Source organism: Alligator mississippiensis, chromosome 7 (assembly GCF_030867095.1).
Source record: "Alligator mississippiensis isolate rAllMis1 chromosome 7, rAllMis1, whole genome shotgun sequence".
Classification (NCBI taxonomy): domain Eukaryota; kingdom Metazoa; phylum Chordata; order Crocodylia; family Alligatoridae; genus Alligator; species Alligator mississippiensis.
In genome coordinates this window covers 85389861-85416035 of record NC_081830.1, presented here as the reverse complement: position 1 = coordinate 85416035, position 26175 = coordinate 85389861, and the positions used below count along the sequence as shown (strand labels likewise).

At 44.5% G+C, this 26175-nt stretch overlaps 2 protein-coding genes across 2 annotated transcripts in view; one reads left to right on the top strand and one right to left on the bottom strand.

The window, feature by feature from the left end:
- The window catches only part of PSMD1 (proteasome 26S subunit, non-ATPase 1), a 114456-nt gene that overhangs the window by 43201 nt on the left and 45080 nt on the right, over positions 1-26175 (top strand). The window lies entirely within an intron of this gene.
- Positions 823-13903, bottom strand: HTR2B (5-hydroxytryptamine receptor 2B). Its single transcript, XM_014610837.3, has 4 exons — positions 13023-13903; positions 11738-12464; positions 4286-4486; positions 823-2011 (listed from the first exon to the last, which is right to left on the bottom strand). The coding sequence occupies exons 2-4, from the start codon at positions 12093-12095 to the stop codon at positions 1122-1124; spliced, it is 1449 nt and encodes a 482-aa protein (XP_014466323.1). The 5' UTR covers positions 12096-12464; positions 13023-13903; the 3' UTR covers positions 823-1121.

Sequence of the window (26175 nt, the reverse complement as noted above, 5' to 3'; positions counted from 1 at the left end):
ATTTTTGACTCTTTCGTTCCATTGGATTGATACTTGGCTGGGGTGTTATGACCCCAGCACCCGTTCCTGCTTGGGGCAGGGTGCTGGACCTGATAATCTGTTTATATTCCCTTCTGACCCTAAGCACTATGATACTGTGCTTAAATTTCCAGGAATGATTTTGGGTCCGGCCTGCCCTGTTTTCCTTATGCTAGAAAAGTGCCAGGTCATCTTTTTTTAGTACAATATGCTTCAGATCAACTGAAGTCGGTCTGCACTCAGCATTCGCGAGTCACCTGGAAGTAACAAGTGGGTAAGTGTGTTTGAGCAATGGAGGGGAAAAAGGCAGTCAGGTAAGAGATTCTGTCTTGCACGGAGGTGGCAGGGTAAAACCCCCACATGGGATGGTTTTAGCCTGTGGAATTTCTTTCTCATAACTTGAGAGGACCACAATTTGTCTGCAAAACCAGTGTCTTCCTGTGGCATCCTGCCCCCACAGCCAGGATCTGCAAGGACAAGACCAAGCGGGGTTTATTGCTGCTGAGGACATGGTTAGCATGTGTTCTGCTACCCAGGATCAGCAGAAGGGGAGATGTGCTGAACATGCATGCTTCACAATCATGCATTGGATATACTCTGGGCTTAAATTAAACTTCTGGCAGCTGGCAAGCTTGTGTGCCCTTGCTAATATCAGTCTTGGGCAGAAGACCAACTTATTACGAGTTTCTGTCTCCTTACCAAGGAGAACTTTACAATAGTGTTTGTATATAAAGACTTTTTTTTTAAACACGTGTGCTTTGAAGAGATCAGGGAATGATGGAAAACTACAGTCAGACACCGGAGTTGCCTTAGCTTCTTTTATTTAGATCCCTCTGCCTTTAATCTACAATGCTCTGATATTTGCTGTTTATAATGGAATGAAATTGCTATTACTTCAGTGGGCTATTTGTGTTTAAATTGGTAAAGTGGGGGAGATTCTGGATAGAGGAACCTTGTAGTCTTAGAGGAGATGAATTAATACAAGTTCAGTAAGATATTGCTTGTATAAATAATAGAAGACAATAGTATTTATATCCTTATATAGCACGTTTACCTACAATACATACAGCAACATTATAGGTTGAGGACATAGTTTTGCTTCTCTATACGTAGCTGACTTGTTCCTCCGTTTTATCGACCTCGTGCTCCGGGAGCAGCAAAGTGTCCAGCAGAATGGCTGACGAAGACTGGATTGGCGAGTTTCGGAGTCTCATTGGGCTCTGGTACATAAGAGGATTAATCCCGTTTCTCATCCCGTGCTTCATAAAGATCTTGGAGTTCTCTGCCACTGAATTTCTGAAAGAGATCCTGCTGCAGTTTTTCTCAGAGGCCTTCTCTGTCTTTGTGGTCCGATAATTGCAAGTGATGTACCTGCTGAATGCCGCCCTGAATGTCTTGTTGAAGAGCGTGTAGACCAGAGGGTTCACCCCTGAAGACACATATCCTATCCAAACAAAGATCTCCATGAGCCTTTGAATAACTTCCTTGCTACAGGACGTGCACAGCACGGAACTTACGTTTGTTATAAAAAACGGGCACCACATCAACAAGAAAAGAAAAAATACAATCCCCAGAACTTTTGAGGCCCTTTGTTCGTTGGTGATGGTCTGCATCGACCTCTTTCCAATGGTGGACATCCTACGTATAAGCATGTCATCGTTCGTGTTGGCCAAAGCCTTGTCCTTTCTGGAGCCATCCAACATGGCCACCTTCTCGGGCGATGAGCCAGGCATTACGTCCCTTTGAAATACTGTGGACACAGTGGACCAAGTTAAGCGCTGAGGCGGCTTGTTGATCAAGTAGGCTTTCTTACGTAGCACTTGAATGGTCAGAAAGTAAGTGACTATCATAATCGCGAGTGGGATGAAGAAGGCAGCCAGTGACCCAAAGAGGATGAAGTCACTAAAATGTTCGGGCATCAGAGCACATGTGATGTTAGTGGAGTTGCCACGTCCATCTTTTATACCTTGGATCGGGATGGGAATGGCAATACCTAGGGAAGAAAAGTGGAAATAGTTCAGCTCGATATCAGTGCAGTTTCAAAGGATGCAGGCGAGGGTGGTCTGTGACATTCTCAGTGGTGGCAGATGACCGAACAAGGAGCAACAGTCTCAAGTTACAGCAGTGGAGGTTTAGGTTAGATATTAGGAAGAATTTTTCCACTAGGAGGGTAGTAAAACACTGGAACAGGTCACCAGAGAGGTGGTGGACTCTGCATCCTTGGAGGTTTTCAAAACCTGGGTAGACAAAAGTCAGCAAACCTGGTGTTAAAGGCTTGCCTAACATTGAGGGGTGACCCCGACGCTCTATAATTTGAGAAGAGAGAGATTAGTATTCAGTTTGGTTCTGGAACAGAGCTCCTTGGATATAACTAATGTTAATGATTTTGACTCCAACCACCTCAATTAGTGTGGCTTTTTTACATAGGGAAATAACTTCTTTTCCTGAATGCAACCACTGGAATTTCTGCAGCTCTGACCCTATAAATACATAACACTGCTCTCTCTCTCTGATCTTCCATCAAACGATCAGACTGATTTAACAGACTTTTTCACCCCACTTGATGATTTTGAATATACAAAATAGTAGTAGTTAAATAGATGCCAGCGTTCTGCTACACATCTTCACTGTGTGCTGGCTGGCTAAAGCTTCGTTGGATAGTTAGGATGTCTAAGTTGAGCTCTTTTGCCTTAACTGTTTTAGTCGGAGGGCTTGTCTTTCTAAATGTACTTGTTTACAACTTAAATCACAGACAGCACTTTCACTGCACCAAGGCCTGACAGCACAGATAGGTTCCTGTCTGGCTGATAAAGGTTCCTGGTGCTACTCTCCCCAGTATCTTTCAGGATGATCTAGGGATTTTAACCATATTTTTGAGTTCCCCAGCCTTGTTTCAGTGGCGTCTGAAAGTAGCAGGCAGCAAAATGGCCTAGCCGTCAGCTTCGCAGCCCTTTCCTTAACAACTGACACACCTCGTGAAGGAGAAAACAGAGACTCGATCAAATTAACCTTGGAGTCAAAATGCCCAGGTTCAGCTGCGGAGCTCTTTTTATGGAAGATAAGGAATGCAAATGTACGGAGCTGATTAATGGCAGTAAATCAGGGCTGAGAAGGTCAGTATCTAAGCCTCTTGCCTCTATAGAGCAGTTTCCTTTTTCATGACAAAGTGGCAATAAATCTTTTCACTTGTCATCAGCGTTCTCTTCTAAATTCACGTAGGAAGTCTCTGTTTTTAGGAATTCATACGTAGGGCGAGAAGAGTTGCAGCTCGTCCCTGGTGCTGCATCAGTGACCTGGGCGATGCAGAAAAGACCGTTCGGTCTCTCGGCACAGTGTTGCTCGCTCTGGCTGGCACTGTTATTTGTGTCTCTAGCGCTCCTGCTGCTGTACCGTACTGCCATTGTGAGCTAGTTGTTTGGACTAAACATTTTAGCTCTTCTGGTCCCTTCATCTGATACCGTCTGCGGTTTACATTTTATGCCCAAATCTAATAAACATTTAAGGGTGGGCATTGTGCCATATGCAAAGTTTTCAGAAGGTACTTAGAAGTGTAATATAAACCAATATACATGTGTCTCTCCCTTGGAAGCAGATCTTTCTTATGCTTCAACCTTGACTTGAGGAGTTTGCTTCAGGCTGTGATATGAATGCTAGTTGCTGCTTATGTATTTGAATCCGAGAGACTCCTTTCCCCTCCTTCTTGCATGTGATTTCAGAAAGTCGACGACTCCAACCATTTAAGAGTAGATCTATCAGTATTACTGCATTTGATTATCCTTGTCCTGAAACAAAGTTCTCAACCCCAAGCTCCATTTTTTGCTCCTTGAAGCAGTTAGAAGGGAGGCACCAATTCAACAGCATCCGTTTCAACACTTCACATTTGTACTTCTAGGAGCTACTGGATTGACTACACTCAGACCTGAAGATTTGCACCCCCAGAACAGGTCCAGCCAGAGAGCTGTTTAGCCAGCATCCCCATCTGCTTCTGAGGGTGTCAAATCAATGGTTTGGGGACTACTTCTAGGCACAAGAAAACATTTTGAAAGCCATTCCCACTCAATCTGTGACTCCCTTCAAGAAGCCTGCCAGCAGATGACTATTCATATGGATATTGAGAGGTAGTGACCTGCCGTGTATGAAATGGCCTGAGACCCAGCACAGCTGATACAGGTTACCATCCAGCAGCACTTCACCATTTCAACCCTGCACTAGTTTTGAACTACTAATCTGGAAATGAATCCCCATTCCCAGTCTCGAAATCACATACCTATTGAAATGAGCCAAACCACAGTGATTTTGATGATCGCTGTAGCCCAGGAATTATACTGATTGGCCAGGATCGGTTTCTTTATGGCAATATAACGGTCTAGTGAGATGGCACAGAGGTGCATGATGGACGCAGTGGAAAAGAGGACATCAAGGAACAGCCAAACGGGACACATTTCTGGCGGAAGAGGCCACTCATTATCTGAAAGAGAGCAGGAAAGACATTAGTTTCTTTTGCTGATATTTTTTGAGTGTCCAGTGTGCATTTTCTCCATCACTTCATTTCATCGAAAGATCTCCGTTATTTGGGAGCTGCACCTTGTTCTACACCTGCCACAAAACTTTGCTCAGCTGTTTTTCCTTCTGTTCTCCCTACCCCAAGAAGATGCAGAACTAACTAACGTTCGTTGCCATCATATTGATCGTCTCTGCTGCCAGACCTCTTTCTTTCCCTTTCTTTTTGTGTTTTATTTAGGCTGTAAGCTCTTTGGGGCATGGATTCTCTCGGTTTATTTGTACATGGTTAAACAAAAATAGGCCTCGACTTTGGTTCCTAGGAAGTGCTAGGTAGTAAATGTGATTGGAGAGAAACCACGTGATCGCACTTCAGGTGTATGATTTCCATAAGGCCCAGCAAATTGGAGATGTATTAAACGAAGGAGACAATGAACAGTGCTTTCTAGCAGAGCAGTGGCTCAAGTCCCAATGCTAGGGCTGAGCTTGGACATCTGGTTCCTACCGTTGTATAAAAAAAAACAAAGATCAGCTGTTATGGCACAAAATGTAGACTCGCCCCTGACCTGGCTACACAGGGCTCTGCCATCCCTGAGTGTCTAATTATGCAGCAAAGATTGTTGGTCCCCGCCCCTGCTTCATTTTTCACAAGCAGTGGCCTAAGCTTTTCAACACTTCAGTCTTAAATCACATTTTTGACTGGGGCTAATCCGTTTTTAATGGTGTCTGGGTATAAAGCGCAACTGTCCGCCAACTGCTTCGTTTTTGGGACAGTGACATTCGCTTTGTTTTACGTTCAAGCTATCCAAGGAGTTTGCATTTGAGAGCTGCGTCTTCCCCAGTGAAGATCTCCTAAATATTTACTTTACTAAATGGAGTGAATGGACTTTCATGCAACTCTTTTGAGGTTTTTATCATAAACTAATTGATCTTTCTCACAAGTGGTTTGTGTCACGAGCCAACGTTGCTGGGATAGTGCTCAAGTCTATGATGCATTTTGGTGTTCTGCATGTACAGACCCGTAGATCTGCAGGTGCAGCTGATGGGCTGCCAGCATACGCACGCCTCTTTGTACAATGATGGGGTTTTTGTGGGATTTCATATTTTAACCCTATTTATAACAGTGAGTAACCAATGACAGACTCTGCTTAGCGCCAAATGAGCTGGCAGCGCTGGAGGGCATTATCTTTTCAATAGTGCACCGTTGCAGAAGTTTAAGTCATTTAAGATTATAGAGCATGATTCCTTCTTGTTGTGACTGATGTGTCAGAACTGCACAGAGAAGCAGTGACTCCTCAGTGTCAAGCAGGGGAGGATGACAAATTGCATTGGGACGGGCAGTGCCTATAACGGTCTGTCCTGTACACATGGGAGCGAGGGCAGAAATAGATGGAGGCTGAGAATAAAGCTGTCCCTCTCCCAAGGCAGCAGACTCCAGGTGAGTGCAGTAAAAGAGGGGAGACAACAAGGGAAGACTTGAATTGATTATTATAAATGAACTGACTGTACGTTGCAATGTTTGGGTATGCGATTCCTGAATATCAGGAACTTGGATACAGGGGGAAAAAAAAGCATCTAAAGCTCATTAAATTAGCTGGGATGCAATGTGAGAACCACATCGCTAATAAAACATTAAATAAACAAGAATTCTCTTTTAACTTTTCTCTCTACAATTTCATCAGGCCTTAAGATGTGGTACCTTTTATAAATCTCTAGGGCCTTTGATGCAGTCGCTCCACCAGCCACGTGGAAGCCAGCATGCCAGAAAAAATAGTACTTAACAGAACCAGTTAATTTAATGCATTTGAATGATCTGTGTTCTCCCTAGGAAGTCAGGAGGTTTTCTGTGGCTTGTATAAAAGTTTATTTAGCACAATTAAAAAGGTGAAGTGAGGTTGGCAGAAGCGCATATTTTACCTAGTAAAGGGTGTATACAGATAACACTGATGGCTAAATTTCAAATGAGCAACTCTTTAATGCCTTCTACAGAGGGAATTGAGGCCGTGCAGTAAAATGACTTCTGTTTCTTGGCAGCTAACCTTCTCCTGACAACAGAAAATCCTCAGATGCCTGGCAATGGAGTTTTGCTTTCCTTGTTCTGGGTATGGGTGGGTGTCTGCGGTAGTCACTTGATGCAATGGAGCCTTGTATTACTTGAGTGGAGACGCAACATTTGGGCTGGTTGCAGCTTAAACGGAGAAACCTTTTCCTGGTGTAAATGCATTTGATTTGCTTCGAAATAGGTGTGGCGAGCAGCAGTCCTCCAAGTTAAAGTTGGTTCTTAGTTGGCCAAAATTTTTGTCTAAACAAAATAACTGCCTTAAAATTGTAATCACAAAAGCCAATTTAGCAAGCTAGGTTAATGATATGGCATCTTTGCTTTCTCCCCTCACCCCTTTTGGATTAAAATGTATTTCTGTGTCCCTATGTGTGTTTAAAGCGTAAATGCCTAGAGCCAAGCACTGGAAGCCCAATTCAGGCTGTGTTTTCTTTTTCACAATCTAGAAAACTCACTACAGAAATATGAGAAAAAGAGAGTTTGCCACCCAGTTGGGTGCTGCCAGCAGGGCCTCTTTCATTGTCTGGTCCTGCCCGTTGCCCACAGGATCTTTTTGTACATACCTAATATTATAAGTGTAAATTAAAGTTATACAAGTGGAATAAACTTGTCCTTTATAGAATTATGGCCAGTACTGGGAGATGCTTCCAAGCAGGAGGTCTTGAAGAAAAATGTGTTTATTTAAAAAAAATAATAAATTCTGCCTTCCAGAAGCAGGTTTAGCACTTGTGTTGTTAGTCACCTTATTTCACCTGGTACTTGGAGATTGTTATGAACTCCTGGAGCTTGGTTATTAAGAGGTGGAACAGGCTGACTTTCCCCAGTGTTCAGAAAGTAGGCTCAGGCCCTTGAGCCAAATGCTAACAGCTAGTTTGAAAGTAAGGCAGATATGTAAAATAATGGAGCTAAGCTGCAGGGCTCTTGACGGGCTGCACTGAATTTTGGTTTTAAGAAATTCTTATTCTCCCATCACATACATCTGTTTTGTTCAGTGTTTTGTATCTTGTTGTGCTGGTGTAACTTATTCTGTAATGAGTCCTGGCTTTTCATAATTGGAATATCCATTTCTTTTTTTATTTTAAGTACATGGATTATTTTTTTTTAGGTGCTCAAATTACTTTTATCATTCTTAAAATGCTTTCTGCTCTGGTGCTTCCCCTTTGTGCTTTTAGGTTTGTCCTAAGATGGATGCATTGAGTTTTAACAGCAGTTTTCTGGTCTTGCTTTATGAAATGAGAAGGGCAGCTTTATTGAGTATATGGGATTCAAGATTATCCTTAAAACTAGGTTCAGTACAAAAGAGCTGCTTCTCATGTAAGCCAAAGAGATGTTCTTTGAACACTCGTGATGGCAAGGCACTGATTTGTGGGTGTATAGACTTGAAACTGAGAGTGGCCTTCTCATAAGGCTTGGAAATAATTAGTTTTACCTTTATAGTAATGTGCCATGTAGGCAATAGAAATTTTGTTGCCTGTAACAGCTTTCATTATACCAGTCATTTTGTTGATATAAGGATTTTTATTGCGATGGAAGCGTGACATTTTCATATTGTAAAAACCCAGGCATCAGTTTATAAGCAGCTGCACGTGTAGGCTTTCAAGTTTGGGTTGCATTTGATGGCAGTAAGTGATGCTGAGGACACCTTCAGCTTTGATTTCCCACCCTGCTTTTCTTGCTTTCATATTCAACTTGGGCCCTTGAACTTAGGCTTCATTTTTTGTATCTGCTCCATTGAAATCATAGTATGTCGAAGGTGGGAGGCATTATTTACTAAAGTAGCTTCGTATTGAAGCTAATTGGAGAACTTCCCTATATTAACATTTTCCTATACCTTCTTTAGTTTCCTTCAGAGCTGGAAACAGCCAGATCACTTTTGCTAGTCAGATTGCTAGTCTCCTTAAAAATGGATTGTTCTCCGTCTCCCCTGCATTTCTGCAAACGAATGGCAGGTGAATGTTTTGCGGTGGATCTTCTCCAAAGGAGATAATGGAAGAGATACTGCGATTCCTCGTGGGTGGTGGACAGTTCTCAGCTCACAAAATCAACATTGCCTTGCCTTGTATTTAAGGGGCACATTTTGAAGGTACAAAATGGCAACTAAGGAATGCGGTCTCCAACCAACCCTTCCTCCCCACTAAAATCTTAGCAATTGAACTTCCACCTGTGACCTCATAAGAAGGGGATCTGAGACCACCTGCTTTAAGAATGTGCCAACTCCCCTTGTAGACAGCTCTGAGCTTTCAGTGTGATATTTAAAAGCATGCTCTGACTTCCTAACATGCCGGCCTCTTAATGAAAGAAAAGTGAAGAATTTAGCAGCTAATAAAAGCAATTAACTATTCATACGTTCTGACGTTTCTAAGCCCTTTTAAATTAAAGTCACCGCATACGTCCAGTTGATGTTAAAATATGGTTCACTCGATCTGAAATGTAAACTTATTTCATTTAAGCACGCCATTGGAGTTATGAAGTCGCTACAGCGAAAATATCCAAAGTGAGCCACTTTTATTCCGAAAACAGTACACTTCTTAAAGGAGTCATTTTTGCAAGCCTTTCCTAGGGGAGTGGAGTCGGTGCTGATAGTCAGTTTTACATTTTAAACATTACTGCATACTTCCAGTAACATGAAAGTAGTTTCAGTACTGCTAGGTTTTGATTCACACCTTTCTCCTCTCTTATATCCTTCACACAACTAGATGTCAGTCAAAAATCAGAAAGATAATATTTATTTTGAGAAACACCCCCACACCATTATTCTATCGTTAGGGGAAAAATACTCTTGTGGGGAAAATGCGGGAAGGTGGATTTTGTTGCTGTCTTTGCCAGTGATTTTATTCCTTGTTCAATTAACTTGAACTTCAGAGATCTAGGCTTGCGAGGTGCTTCGGTGTCCGTGTTCTTGTTTCATTCCCGTAACCCTTAACAATTTGCTCTGGGTCTGAACTTTCTGTAAACACCTCAGTATCTTCCACCAATTGCTGAAGAGGCAGAACATTTTTCCCCATTTCGCTGCCAAGGAAATGTCTCATGGAAGTAAGTCCAGTGTTTACCTCTGCTAGGTTATACGGCGCGCTTGTGGGAGCCTCCCCGCACCTACTGCATGGCGGCTAGGTCTACGGTTTTCTTAAAAGGTCCCAAAAGACGAAAGACGCTTTTGTTGGTTTCAAAATTGAGATTCTTAGCATGCTTCGACCTGGGCTATGATGGTTTTAGTTCTGGATTAATTGAAAGATTAAGTAGCAATAAAAAAAAAAAAAAAGGGTAAGAAAGTTAGAAAGGCAAAACTAATTACTAGGGAAATTAGAGAAGTTAAAAAAGACAGTGTGTTAACTTCCCACTGAACTTGATCCCTAGTCAGATGTTGGTTTTATCATCATGTTTGATGAATATCTATATCTGTTTAAAAAAATTCAGATTCTTTAGGACATCAGTGTTATCCATTGTTTGTCTACAATCTACAAATGAAGCAATGAAATCATTCCTATTTAAGTCATTTTCAAAAAAGCCACAGCAGAAGCGCTCGCGGCACGGCCTGTCAGATTCCAGCGAGTCTGCAAATTCTGCTAAATACCTTGTCACAAGGACACGAAAAAGGACAAGAAAGGATTTTCTAAAAAAAAAAAAAAAAATACTTAGAAAATGTACAAGTGATTCGGGTTGTTCATGAACATTGACCAGCAGAATTGTCATCTTTATTGTCTAGAAACTGTTGCTTGAAAAGAATGGTATCCCTTACTCCCCGTTTGCTTAATTGTTTGATACACCATCACTCATTATATAAAAGTATCTAGAGGAACTGAATGCAACACATTTTATGACTTAACGGGAATTGATATCAAATCAACACCATCTCTTGTTTACTGACTTAGTAGCTGCATTTAAGCTCTCATTTACTGACTTATTAGCTGCATTTAAGAGTCAGTTCGTGCTTGCTGGGTCCCTGTCTGACCCCTTCTCCCTCCCATCCTCCTGCCATGTCAGGCAGCTCCTAGAGATTTAATGCAGGAACAGTGAATTCCCACTGACTTATCATTAGTTCTGGGTCAGCGGCACACTATACCGCAAAGGCTGAGTTGCAATCCTGGATATACTCTTCAAGTTAATTGGAAGAAAAAAAAAGAACCCAGAAGCACTGCAGCTCGCGTCTGGAGTCTCTTCTGGGGTATAATTTAAAATTGCATGTCCACTTCTTTTTAAAGCGGCACTTTTAAACAAAAATAAATGTAAAGGCTGGAGTCCTTCCCGGTAGGGGTGGTATCGAACGGCATCTGAAACGGAGTTGCATCCCTGGAAATAGGAAGACGACTTTGGTTTAGTCGTCGTGAAACGAACAAGAAAATGTCAAAGCCAGGGCATAATCTCATAAAAATTGCTTTTTATTCCATGCGAGTCAGAGCAAATGGCCACCTGAATCTCTTCCATCAGGTGCACAGATGGCCTGAAATTGAGCTAGCCGGGCAGATGGAGCCGCTCGACAGCGCGCTGCCACTCTCGCCATTTCTCTCCGGCAGCCGAAAATCAGCGCTGCTGGAAGCAACACCAGGCAAATTGTTGCTGCCCGTGGTCACAGGGATTGCGTTTGAAACACACCTGGATAGTAACCGAGACAGCAAGCTGTCCAACGCAGGTGCTGCCACTTGTCAAGCGGTGAAGCTTTTCACCGTTTAATTTAACCAGAGCAAGCTATTTCTTTTTGTAACAGTCTTAGAGGGAGATCTTGTATTGTGAGTCTAGTTTCTGACGTGTACAGATGCCCCAAAACGTTGTGCTGCTCAGAGTGTATATATGCACTCTATCTTTCCCTCTCCCCAGAGTGTAGTATCTGTAGTTTGTCTTTAGTCAAAGTAATAAACCTTTTTGGTGGCAGGAGGGGGTGGGGGGAAGAGACTTAATTTTTCTCTTGTGAGCGGGAGGGATGAATAACGCTGTTCATAGCAGATCTGGTTAAACTGGGATCTTGTATGAACGTGTAAATTAAGCTTAGAGATGTGGGGGGATTGGGGACTGCTTAGCCAGGTGGTTCTTAAAAAAAAAAAAAAAAAAAAAGAAATAGCGTTCATCATAGGGAAGTAAGCAAGCAGTTGTGCTATTTACACTGTATTCACCTTGTCGGTAATGCTGATGGGGAACCTGTTGGTAGGAATAAAGCAAAGTACTCACCAAACAGTATGACAAGGAGGGCAATTGGCATCACAAACAATCCCACCAGCAAATCTGCCACCGCCAAGGACATTAGGAAGTAATTGGTGGCATACTGCAACTTTTTCTCCAGGGCCACAGCCAGTATAACAAGTATGTTTCCCCCGATGGTGGGGATTATAACCAGGAGGATCAGGAGAGCTGCCCAGCACACTCTGTTTCCTTGTTCGTCACTCGGAGAGCTGTGTTTGGAGTCTCCCGTTACTGCGAGCTGCGTCAAAGACCTGTTGCCATATCCAGACACGTTGGAGAGGTTTAAAGGGTAGGACATCCTTGTGCCCAGCAGAATATATTCTGGAATTGGGTGTTGCTCAGACATTTTGTATCATATACCAACTTGCTGTGCCTCTCTGGTCCAGTACGATCCTGAAGAAAGGCCAGCATGGTCAGCAAGGGAAATCGGTCATCTGCTGCTGCGAGATGTCATGCCCGTGCCCAAGTGTTGGATCCAAACTCGTATCCAGTCCCTTACGAAAGGCACGTTGGTCTCAAAGGCCAGAAGTACTGACTTGTGTCCATCCCTGGCTCCTAAGGTCTAGTGGTCTGGTTATCCTTTTATACAGAGGCTCTGGCTTCAGAAGCGCTGGAGATAATTTGGTTGTGGTGGAAAGCAGGCAGTTTATTAGCTCTGTGGGTCGGCTTGTAGCTGGAGAAGAGGTGCATGAATTCGGGTGTCAAAGGGTTCCCCCTAAATACAGAATATGCAAATTATCGATAAAGAGTGAAAGACAGATGCTTGTCCTGCGTGGGTACAACTCCTCCCCTCCCAGGTGTCTAGTCTACCGTAGTATGCACGGACATAGAGCACAGTACCTGTATTTTCCCTGCTCTTCCCCCCAAAGGAACTACCATCCCCTCTGCAAAAGACCGCCGAGAAGTCCTTTCAACATCTACAGGCCGTCGTATATCAGGTGAAGGTAAGGGAGCTGCAGGCAGTAAAACACTGGTTGGTGGCTATCCAAGGGGAATCGTAGCCAATTTAAGGATCGTAACCATCTAAAGTTACCCATCGCCAGCATAAGCAAGGGGCAAGTAAAACCCCCTTTTTATGGAGTTTATCTTCTTGAAGATCGGATCCAGACTTTCACTACACCCAGCCTACACTAGCATTAAACTCTGCAGAAGATTTTAACGCTTGTGTTACCCTCTAACAGGCAGATGCTTACAACAGCCATCTGCTCAGCACAGCACTTAAACATTTGCTAGACTTGGCTTGTTGTGCTTTTTGTTGTTAAAAATGCCTTACCTTGGTTTTTCTCTTGGATTTTGGTAGACTGCCGTTCAGTGCTCACAAGAGAGAGATTTCTTTTGCAGTTTGATCTTTCTTTCTGTCACATGCTGGATTTCTATCTTGATTGCTGTGTCGAAGATAAGCTTCTCGGTTCTGGCTTTTATTTTATGCATATCCTTTTGTTCACAGCTTCTCATTTGCTTTCTCTAAACGTCTTCAAGAAAAAAAATCTTTGTTTCAGGAAACCAATTCTTCTTACGTGTGTTTTCTTCCAACTCCTCTTGATCAGAACGGGGGGGGATTAATTCTCATCGCATTGTTCAAAAAAAAAAAAAAAAAAAGTTCTTGTCTTTGCTTTTCCTCCTGTTCAATTCTTCTAATTTGACTTGGGTATTTTATGCATGTGTCCCAGCTTATCGTTTGCATCTCATTCTGCTTGCCGTTTCCTCTGTGTTCGTTAGCAAAACTTGCAGTCTGCTGGTGTCGTTGTTTGTTGATTGACTCATTCCAGTGCATCCAGCTCCAGTGCGTGAAAGCAAGGAAATAAATGAGTGGGGGTTTTTTTTTCTCTCTACAGCTGGAGAAGAGCCAAGGAGCATTATTTCCTTTTGATTTTCATTCAGTCTTCCAGACCTGTAGCGTACACCCCTTGTCCCTGCTTCTGGATCCAGTAAGCAATCCCTCTTCACACTTCAGTATGTAACTGCTCATCATAGCTTGCTTGCTCTGAAAGAAGCACAGTTAACCCTAGAAAAATCAAATGTTGGGCAAACCCTGCTGTAACTTTTTAGGCTTTGCAGTTTTTGATGCTATTATATTCTAATACAGCATTTGAAGCCAGCTGCTTTTCATTACTATTCTTGTTTCCCGGCTCCAGCGAACACGTGCAAAGTCACTAACTTGATCACGCTTTCTGCCTCTCCCCTCACCCTCCAGTGAAACAAAAATTGAATTTACTTGCAAGGAGAGCCACACAGGCAAGTGTGTAATCAGACATCACTTGGGTCATAGGTTCATCCAGTCAAAGGCCAGAGGAAGTCATTAGACCATCCAGTCTGACCATCCTGTATATCACAGGCCATTAAATTCTGTGAATCGCACGGCTTTATCCTTGGGCTTTATTAGGATTCAGGTTTTCAGTGAGTCACAGTTTGTTTTAAAAACAACTGCATTTGCTTCATGGAATGCACATAGTTTGGGGCTGAAGAGAAAAATCTGCTGCTCATGGAAATATCTTAACAACAGAAAAAAAAAATATATATACGCGAAATTCTTTGGACTCTAACAGTGACAGCTCGAGAAAAATGGTACGTTTCGGGATAGCTGGATGTCAACGAAAAAATATTTTCCCTTTAACGCTTTCCGGTTAAGATGATCACAATAAAATGTGTTAAAATGGCTGTGTGCTAGCCGCATCCTGGTTTTTGTCCCCCAGCATCTTCGGCTAGGTGTACAACGGAGGTGGAATACTTGAATTGGGTTTTGGGTGTAATCTGTGGTGCATTTTCCCCCTAGTGTTAAAAATATAAGCACGCTGGAAGTTTATTACAATGACTACATTGTGAATAGCATGCTGATATGTTTTGCACTGATTACACCATGAGTAATGCAGAATTAAATTAAACTGATAATATAATGGCTTGTCCCTGCTAGGAAGCAGCTTAGCTTGGGCTGTTAATATGTGAACTGCTAAAGAAAAGATCCTATTATCTGATCCTCAGACTATTTATCTTTTTAGTTGATTAAATAAACTTCTGGTCTATAAGCTTTACATTTAACATTGATTTCCCCCCCCCCCCCATGTTGATTTATCAATAACTTATTCGATAAAGACGTACATATCATTTTAGGGACTTCCCATAAGTACACTTCTACCAGGCTGTAATTGGTTGAAATATTCCGTTTCACTAATGCAGTTCTGTAAAATAAACAGTGGAGAATTACTTGCACTTTAAAACCTCGCTCCATGGCCCACGTGCCTCCTTTCTACGTTTGTTGGAAGTCCTTTTTAATTTCCAGTAAAATGGATACCTGTTGCTTTTGTATTTTTTGTTCTTAGAAGTAATTGGGGTGGAAGGTCTAATCTATCTCTAGATCTTAGGTCTCTCATAGCAACTATCTCTGATACTTTTTCCAAAAAAAAAAAAAGGTTATTCTTGATGAAATGAGTCCAGCTGCAGTGACCTTTCCCCTCCAACCACAGTATATCTTCCTAAAGTATTTGAAGGACAAGGAATACCACAAAGAGGAAAAACAGAACTGAAATGAATACAAGCAGATCATCTACCCCAGCGTGATCAATTATACCCCATTTTTTCACAGGCTTTTGACTTGGCCTTTAGCTTTTTGTGGGTTTTTTTGTGTTTTGTCCCTTTGTTTCGGGCTGGGGAGAGAGGGAGGTGATTTTCTTGGTGAGCGTAATTAGATCAGGTTTTAACACGGAGATCTCTAGGCCTCATCAAGGGCGGATCAAGCGCTATAAAACACCCCTGAACTTATTTGCAAGCAGAAAGCAGAGGCTGCTTCTGAAAATCCTGGTTTGTTTTAATTAGTGCAGTTAAGTGAGTTGTGTGAAGGTTAAGAGTAGCTAGAGCACGTGGGGAGTGAGTGAAGAGCAATGGAAGAAGCAGCGCAGACAACTAGAAGACCCTTTCATGTGCAGCCTAAGGCCAAAGTAGACTCTGCCGGCACCAGCAAACTTCAGAGCCAAAAGCACTGCCCCGGGAAGCTCTAGATAGGAGAGAGAAAAATAAAAGAGCCTTATCTATTCTGTCACCGCTTGCCTCGGTGGAATTCTTCTGGGGTGACATTGCTGTGAAGTTTGCCTGCATAGACAAACCCATGCTGTGCATTCACTAGGCAAGGAGAACATCAAATAAGATGGAGAATAATTTTCTCTTTAGGTAGACAAAAGCAGCCTCTTTGCATAAATCCAGCCTCCAGGTCTCTTGTCTCCCTGCTGCTGACTTTTCTCATGGACACATATGGACTGAAAGCAGATGGTGGGGAAATTTTGGTTGCTACTGATGCAGGCTGAGTTCAGACCAGTAATACTGCTTCTAAATGCTCCTTGATGGCCCTTATTTAGTAATCCAAGACGCTTGCAATATGCTCCAGGCCCCCAGCAGTTTGGCATGCTGCTTCCAGCTTTTCCAGCCTCATCTCAGCTTTTGGTTTCTTTTTTAGCCCTTGAGAAATATCATGGGTATAATCTTGGTTCTATTGAACCCAAAGCCAGCACTCCCATTGACCTCCATTGGGAAAGAACTCACCCCTTTTTTGAGTACGTGGGAAAATCGTATTTTTTTTTCCATCATTGATGCTTGACAGAGCTATTTTTCCCTTCCCCTTGGAGGATTCAAGGACAACCATCTTCCAGTGATGGAACTGATGTCAGCCTGCCTGAATCATTCATAGAAAAAATACTTTCCAGAAGAAAACCACGCCAGTGTGTTAAATGATGCGGTAGGGGTGAGATTAATCCCCTTGATTGACTGGATTTATGCGTGTTCCCATAATAAGGCCAGGAGTTGGCCACACCTATTGAAATTCTAAGATCACAGTAAAACCTTTGGGGGAAAATCAGAAGCATCGAGCTAATCCTCATTTTAAGTTTAGGCACATCCGTTCTTGGTATGAGTCTATTGAACTAACAAATCATTTCAGTAGGGGAAAATGTCTGACTGATAGGAACATAATTCATTGAACCTGACTTCCCAATTCCTCGTGCAAAGGGGCTTTTGCAGCCTGCAGGTGGTTTCAAATAAGTGTGCTTGTTCTGGGAACTTCTGTTATGGATCTTTCTCATCTAGGAAGCGTCTCTCTTGCCTAGTGCAAGAAGGGCCACGTTTCTTGCTGGAGTGAGAATTGAGTGGAGTGATCCCCGCGGGCTAGAAAGCTGAGCTTTTGTGGGGTTTGCTGGATTTGTGCCTGCCCTGAATGACTTTCCATGAAGTGCATCCTCCTGCCCATCCCGTTGGGTATCAGGAGAGAGTCACGTAATGAAAAGTTGCTACCTTTGCCCAACCTTCCTCTTTGGGCCACGTGCCCTGTTCTTGTGTCTAACCTGTCTTAACAATTTAAATGCCATTTACTTGGCAATGAGAAGTGTGTGCATGCGTACAGATGTGTATGTATGAAAAGGGAGCTGTTGTTATTTTACTGCCTTAGCAATGTACATAGTAACTATAATTGCAACAACAATCCAAGGGCCGTGTTTTGTGGGGTTTGAGCACTCTTGACGCCACAGAATCAGAGACAATGAGGACTGGAAGGGACCTCAGGAGGTCACGTCTAGTCCAACCCCCTGCTCAAAAAGCAGGACAAGCCCCAACCACATCATCCCAGCCAAGGCTTTGTCTACCTGGGTCTTCAAAACCTCCAAGGATGGAGAGTCCACTACCTCTGAGGTTATCTAACCTCAACTTCCCTTGCTCTCACAGAAGCCTTTGCAAGCTGAAGGCTCTCAAACTTCAAAGGAATGGGCCTATGCTTGAAGCCTGCTGCTGGGTAGCAGAGTGATATGAGAGACCAAGCAGAACGACAAAATAACCAGACTTCTGCTTTGTTTTCCCAGCCCTGAGTTAGTCATGATGCTCTGAAGTCTAGTTGAGAGCAGGAGCAGAGGGTAGCACTCGGACACCAGCGCCAAAGGAAGCAAGTCTTGAGGTGAACAGGACTTGCCATGGCAGATGAAACGCATGGCCTATCCAGCCCAGTATTCGGTCTGGCTGGTGCGGGAAAGATCAAGGAAACCCACAATTGACAATGTGTGGCATAACCCAATGCATTTCCTACTGTTGTTATGCTACAGGATAAGTAGGAGAAGCTTCCATATCACCGTTGTTTTTATGCCTTTCCATATCACCTCCTTATACCTTGAATGTGAAGTCAATGGTTGTCTCTCTAAATTGGCCGTTACGCGCATCTGATCATTTTCACCGTCGCTGAATGTCTCTTTCTCTTGGGAAAGAGGAACAGAACTGAACTCGCTACTGCCCTGTCCGGGGCAAAACTGATTTGTACACTTCTTATCTCTCTTTTTAACATCCTAACACTTTCTTGACTGCCTTCACTTTGAGCAGAAGTTGACCTGTCAATTGTACCTCTATGTTTTCCTTGAGTATTAGTTAATAGAGAACCAATTTCCATTACTCCTTTCAACATGAATATTGTTGTTGCACTTGGCCTGTTCATTTTACCTGTTTTTTTCTCCCTCCTCACCTGCTCTTGCTATGTCCCACTCAGATTCTCTTTAGCCTTCTCTACAATCGACCAAACTAAATAATTTTGACCATCTGTAGATTTTTTCCACCTGCTGCTACCTCCTTTTCCCAGATCATTAATTCCATTTTATTTGCTTTAGACCCCATTCAGAATAGAAAAAACGTGAATAGTTGTGGCCATGTGTGTTGCATCCACATAAAGCAGAGTTTCTTAGAAGTTCCCGCAACTTAGCTGGCCCTGTATATTGAACGGGAATTGTTTTAGGGGGAGGAAAAAACTACTGTAGAGATTGAGGCTGCATTACACACAGGAGAGTGGACGCATACTACAAGCAGGGAATTGGGATGTTGAAAAGGTTTAAAATTGCTTGAAACAGAAGACCAGGGGATTTACAAAATTGCTTGCCAATAGAAACAAAAAATGTTTAACTTGATTGCTTTTCTCCTCCCCCGTCCTTTGTCTGTTTTATATCTTCAGTTGTTTGGTGTGGATTATATTATCTGTAAAGTGCCATCAGCTCTTTCCTTTGTAGAAACGACACTAGATTTTGTCATTAGGTCTCAGTATTTTTGCTTTGTTAACTCGTTCACAGTTGAAATGAAACCTCCCTGGTTTTCCAAGCCATCTGTCACGGTAGCGTGGGACATCCAGTGTACAGAAATAGTTCCGTATTGGATGATTTATTAAGTAGTCCAATAATTTGAAAAGTCATAAATATTTAGAGCCCACTGAAAAAATGAGCTGGGGGAATTAAAGAAGAGATTTCTAAAGTTTATTTGGCATTGTTCTTTTAATTTTCTGGCATTTTGCTTTTCGTTTAGCTGTAAGGTCCTTAAATATTTACAGTCTAAAAAAATGTGTATTTAACATTAGCGATTGTTCAGACACTTCCATTTTTAGTGTTGATCATGTGTACTAGGATGGCTTGCTTTCAGCCGTCTTTGTGTCTGTGCAGGCAGCTGCTTACCTTTTATGTATATTAATGGCTTATTTAAGTATCAGTGAGATATACAGGGTGGTAAAGTAAGTCTCTGGCCCAAAGGGTACATAATCTAGAAAACGGAGAGGATGTAACGAGATGTACCGTTCTTGTGTTGAATGAGACCTGATAGAAGAACGTGAGCAGACTAGACCTTGGGAGCTGCAGAGGTGGATCTAAGTTTTTGTTATACCCTACAGTCACTTTCCTATGCTTTATGGAGAAGGGAGGCATAAGAAATGCCATATTGGGTCAGACTGATGGTCTGCCTAGCGAAGTATCGTACCTCCACCCTTCTTGCCCCATTGCACCTCAGCAGACACCATCACTCCCAACCCCATTTTCTCTCTTGTTGTCCCATGCACTCAGCATGTACAACACACTCGGTGGCCTCCTTTTGAATAAGGGAGGCTTTTAGTTTCCTGGTAGGACTAGGCCAGGGGTGGGCAAAATGCGGCCCGCGGGCTGGATGCGGCCTGCCAGGCCATTCTATCCAGCTTGCGGGGCCCCTAAAAATTTTAGAAAATTAATATACATCTGCCCCTGGCTGCCTGTCATGTGGCCCTCGATGGCTTGCCAAAACTCAGTAAGTGGCCCTCTGCCTGAAATAATTGCTCGCCCCTGGACTAGGCCCACTGACCCTACCTAGTAAATAGGCCTGTCTCCAACCTCACCTCATCTGTAGCCCAGCAATATCCCAGGACTTTCTGGTTGATCTGCTCCTGACCCTGGCTTTCGACCAGACTAGGAAGGAGATGATGGCTGGAGGGAACGTGAATAGTTGTGGAGCTATCTTGCCTTCCCTTGTCTGGGCACGTTGTTGGGCAGTGGGTTCTCTCCTTGCTGTCCCCCTTTGGTACCCTAGTTGTTGACATGCACCCCTGTTCCTGCTTTCTTGCGTGTCTCACAAAATCAGTCGTTACATCAGTTCCCTCAGCAGGGGGAGAGGGAGATGCTTGTAATTTTTGGTGGGCCTAGTCCCAGCATTATTATACAACACACGGCTTGTTTCTGTCCATGGCAGGTAGTAGGAGCTTTAGAAGGAGAGTATATGAGGAGCATGTCTAGAGCGATCCATCCTCTGTCCTACCTGCCTTGTCATCAACCATCATTGGTTTATAGATGTCAGGAGGATATATCGCTCTGGGTTCTCAGTGGACCCGTCCTCCATTTATTTGTCTACTCCCTCTTTGCACTTGGTTATGCTGTCTGCCTCTGCAGCAGTGGTTCTCAACCAGGGTGCCTGGAGAACCTTTCAGGGGTGCTGCAGGACACCACACAATGTTAGCACTGTTAGGCATGCAAACATCATTCACAAGATTAAACCCAGACATGGGTGACTGGTGCCTCCTGGATCTGGAGGGGCACCTGCAGGAGCCGCCGATGGCAGTGGCCCTGTTGGGGGGCACGAGCCCTACCGACATCATCAGTGTTGGCTATCGGGGGGGCACCCCCTATCAGTCGCCTATGAACCCAGAGATTTAAATGGGAATTCCTGGTGTTAAAAGTATTCTGACCTAGGTTCATAGATGTTTGGGTCAGAAGGGACCTCAACAGATCATCGAGTCTGACCCCCTGCCTATCCAGGAAAGAGTGCTGGGGTCACATGACCCCAGCCAGATGCCTATCTAGCCTTCTCTTAAAGACCCCCAGGGTAGGGAACACACCACCTCCCTTGGAAGCCCATCCCAAATTTTGGCCATCCTTACCGTGAAGGGTCTTTTGCAACAGGAGAACCAGTCTCGTATTTTGGTGCAGTCAAAGTAAGAGCTGACCTGTTCCAGGGGGTGCCTTGAATCTAGCCAGGGGTGCCTTGATTTCAAAATGCTGAAAACCACCGCTCTGCAACCTCCTGCGGACACACGTTCCACAAAATGACTGCGTGTAGGAGGCAGCTGAATGGGACGAGGGTGCACATACCTGTGTGTGTGTTCTTGGTCTTTGTGCCTGTGAGACCTTCGTAGACACAGCTCGCTAAGCTTTTGTGATTTGCTTTTTGCAGCAGAAGCAGCCCCTCTGATCTTCCAGGGAAGCCTCAGTGCGTTACCACATCGCAGCGGAGATGTGATGAAGAATCGGGTCTCAATGGCAAGGGAAGGAAATTAGATGGGGGGAGCCCATTCATGATCCATACCTGACCTCCTTTTTCTGAGCAGGGCTCTGTTCACAAACTTGCCATGAATCAACTTTCTGCTTTTCTTATATGAATATTTGCATTGTGGATTTGGAGAAAAAACCCTTTCCTTCTCGTTTCTCAGGGTGCAGGGAGGGAATCCTCAGCTTTTGCTCCTCTGAAAAATGTTTGTGTTGACGTGGAAAACTGGTGCTACTTCTGAGTGATCCATTTCTGGTAGATCAGCCTCTCCAGGAGCTGACATAATGGTTAAACTAGGTCTTGTGGTTTGGATAACGAGGTTAAGGTGTCCTTTTAGGTTGCATCAGTCCTGGCAGCTAATTTCAGGAGTGGTTGGAAATCTTTAGCTACATGTACCACTTGCTTCTCTTCAGAGATTTCCAGAGGACTTCATTGGTGAGGAAACCTAATTAAAAAAAAAAAAATTAGTCATCTCACTGTTTTTATTGACTCTTAAATCCATTTCTTTGTTAATGTTTTTGAAACAAGCCAGATCATGCTCTGGAGAATGACGTTTTCGATGCGCAGAACAGGCACCAGAGCCGTAAGACCATACTGTCATGGGCATCATCAGATTTGCTCTCATCCTACCCCAGCAGAGTCTTCTGAAGGGCTGAGAGAGTCGATTAGTCTTTGGCTCTTTCAGCCATCGTTCCTTCTAATGGGGCAATTGTCAGAGGTTGCCAGTTGTGTGGGCAGCTTTTGGAAAGTGGACATTGGCCCACTCAGATCTGAACAACTCAAATTTGGACTGGAGCCTGTAGAGGTGCACTGATACATCGGTCTGATATCGAATCAGCACAGATGCAAAGAAAATTTACTATATCGGAAATCGGCCTGATGTAGCCGATAATTGGGCCGATAAATGCCTGGGCACGTGTGCAGCCGCAGCGCAGCACAGGTGGCGAGGAGCACAGCCCGGCAGCTTGGAGAGCTGCATGCAGCTGGTAAGTCTGTTATGGGGGAAGGGGAGGGAAGGAGCGTGGGGGGAGTAGATCAAGGCCCCTGCGGTGAAGGAGGGAGTAGGGCTGGGGCTGGGGCTGCAGCTCGTCTGGGGGGTGCAGGGAGGGGGAGGCAGCTCCCACCACTGTGCACACGTTGGGGGGGGCATGTGCCCCTGGATCTGTGTGTGTGTGTGTGAGGGGGTTGGGGGGCTGCAGCTGCTGGCTGGGGCTGGGACAGGGGCTGTGCTGGGGGTGGCTACAGCTGCCTCCACCCATCCCGAGCACGGCCCCAGCCCAGCACCCCTCTCCTTTCCCCCTCCCAACATGTGGGGAAGAGCCTGGTGCCATCTCAGCTGCAGGCCTGCCTGTGCAGACCTGGGGGCACCCCCCGTGCCTTCCTGGGCTGCACGCAGTGGCAGGAGCTGCCCGCCCCACTCCACCCCACCCCAGCTGGGCAGTGCCTGCCCCAATCCCACTCCCTTCCTCACCGCAGGGGCCTTGATCTGCCCCCCCCCATCCCTTCCCTCCCCCCTCCCCTTCCATCACAACAGTTACCATCTGCACGCAGCTCTTCAAGCTGCCAGGCTGCGTATCGGAAGTGGGATTGGTATCGGCCAATATGCCTTCTTAAAAATTGGCTATCGGTATTGACCCCCAAGCTCTACCGGTGCACCCCTAGGAGCCTGCTGAGCAGTCCTCAGTCATTACACTCCTGATTTGTGACCTAGGTCTGCAAGCTTGTGTGATGCATTGCTAATCCTCTGAGCCCAACTGGTGTTAGATTTTGTTTGCATATCAGCCTTCTGCTAGGACACGTATTAAAATGTCAGTAATTTTCCTTTTTTCCTTAATAATGCAAAGCAGTGTAACTTGCCAGCTCTTGTATGAAAAATGCTGAACCCTAAATATAAGTGCAGAGCATTAAAGGACTTCCCAGTTCATCTTTTAAATAGATTCCTCTGATTTGATCCCATGTTAAAATGGGGAAAGGTAGAGACTGAAGAATTGTGGAGAGTTTGGCTTGCGGCTGTGTTCCAAAACCAGACTTGCCCATATTGAGATCAGCGCCTGAGAAGTATCCAAAGAGAGAAAGGGTGGGCTAGCTTAGCCAGATTTTGTCATGCTGAATAAGACAACTCTCTTGTTGGCTGTTTTCTCCTCAAAGAATTGCTGAGTGAGCTGCTTGAGCAAAGCTGGTGTTCAGAACTGTTAGCAGCAGAAGGAAGGAACCCTGTATATTAAAGATAATTTAATTCCCAAAGTTAGTGTTAGATACCTTTCTACAACATTCGTTCTCTCGCCTGGTGGGCTCAAGGTGGGAATTACTGGGTAGAATAACTGGCCTGTTTTATGCATGAAGTCAGGTTAGATGGTCATAGTTGGTCTCCTTTCTCATAAATTCATAGATTTTTAGGGTCGGAAGGGACCTGAGTAGATCATCGAGTCCGACCCCCTGCCTGGGCAGGAAAGAGTGCTGGGGGCAAACTACCCAGCCAGGTGTTTGTCCAGTCTCCTCTTGAAGACCCCAGGGTAGGGGAGAGCACCACCTCCCTTGGAGCCCATTCCAGATCCCAGCAACCCTCACTGTGAAGAAGTTGTTCCTAATGTCCAACATAAATCTGCTCTCCATCAATTTGTGGCCATTGTTCCTAGTTTCTCCAGGCGTGCCCTGGTAAACAGAGCATCTCCTATTCCCTGCTGCCCTCCCTTGATGAATTATAAGTGGCTACAAGATCACCTCTCAGCCTTCTCCTGCAAAAGTTGAAGAGATCCAGGTCCCTCAGTCTCTCCTCGTAGGGCCTTGCCTGCAGGCCTCTAACCATATGAGCGGCCTCCTCTGAACCCTCTCGAGATTGTCCACATCCCTCTTGAAGTGTTGCGTCCAAAACTGGATGCAGTATTGCAACTATGGCCTGACCAGTACCGCATAGAGGGGAAGGATCACCTCCCTGCACCTGTTCGTCGTGCACCTGGTAATGCATGATAAAGCACGGTTAGCTTTACTGATCGCTTCGTCACACTGACGACTCATGTTCACCTTGGAGTCAGCTATGACTCCGAGATCCCCTTCTGCTGCTGTGCTGCTGAGAAGGTCGTCCCCCAGCCTGGAAGTGTGTTGGTGGGTCTTTTGCCCAGGTGCATCGCTTGTCTTTGTTGAACTGCATCCTGTTTCGTTCTGCCCATTTTTCCAACCTCTCCAGATCCGCCTGGATCTGTTCCCTACCCCCTGGTGCGTTAATTTTGCCCATAATTTGGCATCATATGCAAACTTGGACAGGGTGCTCTCCACGCCCTCATCCAAGTCACCGATGAAGACCGTGAACAGCACCGGTGCAAGGACCAAGCCTTGCTGGACCCCGCTGCCCACATCTTTCCAGGTCGATACCGACCCGTCCACCACCACTCTCTGGGTGCAGCCCCTAAGCCAATTTGTCACCCACCTGACCATGCAATTATCTACATCACCGCCGCTCAGTTTATTTACCAGAACAGAATGAGATACCGTATCGAAGGCCTTCTTAAAGTCTAGGTAGATGACATCTACCTCAGCTCCTGTGTCTACACATTTTGTGACCTGGTCATAAAAAGAAACAAGGTTAGTTGGGCAGGATCTGCCTGCATTGAATCTGTGCTGATTTCCTTTCAGCATTATTTCCCCTGCTAGGCTCCCACAAATGTGGTCCTTAATGATTTTTTCCAGAGTTTTCCCAAGGATGGAGGTGAGACGAACTGGCCTATAGTTTCCCTGTTCCTCCTTCCTCCCCTTCTTGAAAATAGGGACCACATTGGCCCTTTTCCAGTCCTCTGGGACCTGAATGGAGCACCATAAGTGCTCGAACAGCCGTGCCGGCAGCTCTGCCATGACATGGGCCAATTCCTTCAGCACCCTTGAGTGAAGATCATCTGGGCCCATTGATTTGAACACATCCAGCCCCTCCAGGTGCCCCTTCACTAAGTCTGTGCTAACAGTAGGTTGTCTGGCGTCCCTCCTGTGTCTATCTATGATTTATGAAGGTTTGTCCTTCAAACCTATTGCGTTCCTCTGTTTCCGGATTTCCCACTTGGGGTCATTTGTCAAATACAATAAGCCTGTTACCCACAGAACGGGCTTAGCGAGTGTTACGGCTTAAACACTGATGCTTAATTTCCCCCTCTCATACCAGGATGTTCTCCCTTTGTAAAGCTGCTTTGCAGGGCTTTGTCTCCTACCATAGCTCCCAGTCACTGTCTAATGTCCGATGTCCTAGGATTCTGGGGTTTTTTAATTCTTCAAATGGTGAGGAAGTATGAGGGTGACTTTTGTGGGGTACCCTGGATTATTCATAGAGGAAGTGGGGTTCCCCAGATGGCTTGGCCTCTGCAGTTGATTGGCACATCCATATTTCAGTCATCTCAAGTTTTTTCCAAGCCAAAGAGCCAGGTGTTGAGCAGGACAGACCAAATGGATGTGTGCATGTGCACAGACAATTCAGAAGTCAGCTCTCTGATGAAGCTAGCCTGGGGTGAGATCTGTAGTTGCAAAGAGGGGGAGGCATTGCCTCCACCATGCATGCAGGTGATGAGAGACTGTTTTCACCAGAGATTAATATTTTCATCTGCTTGGTTGTTATTTTATTTTCAGTACTGAGAAAGGTGCATTTAGCTATGAATGTTTCAAGTGTCTGGAAAAGATCATCAGACTTCATTCCTGCCTCTCTCCCATTCTTTTGCCCCCTGGTAGTCGGGTGCACATGAGACCACCTATGAGACTGTTTGACTGCTGTAGTAATGGAGTATGTGTATAAGAGTATTCAAAACAGTCGTAGCAAGTCTCCTTGATTATTAGAAATAACCCATTTACAACTGAAATTTACAGTTGGCTTAGATTTAATCCTGATTTATTTT

Bases quoted from the DNA above. Each gene is read 5' to 3' on its own strand.
- HTR2B (XM_014610837.3), bottom strand. From the start codon at position 12,095: ATGTCTGAGCAACACCCAATTCCAGAATATATTCTGCTGGGCACAAGG. The intron at 4,487-11,737 runs GTGAGTACTTTG...GCTCTCTTTCAG, and splicing joins CCTCCTTGTCATACTGTTTG to ATAATGAGTGGCCTCTTCCG. The intron at 2,012-4,285 runs GTATGTGATTTC...TTTCTTCCCTAG, and splicing joins GGTTTGGCTCATTTCAATAG to GTATTGCCATTCCCATCCCG.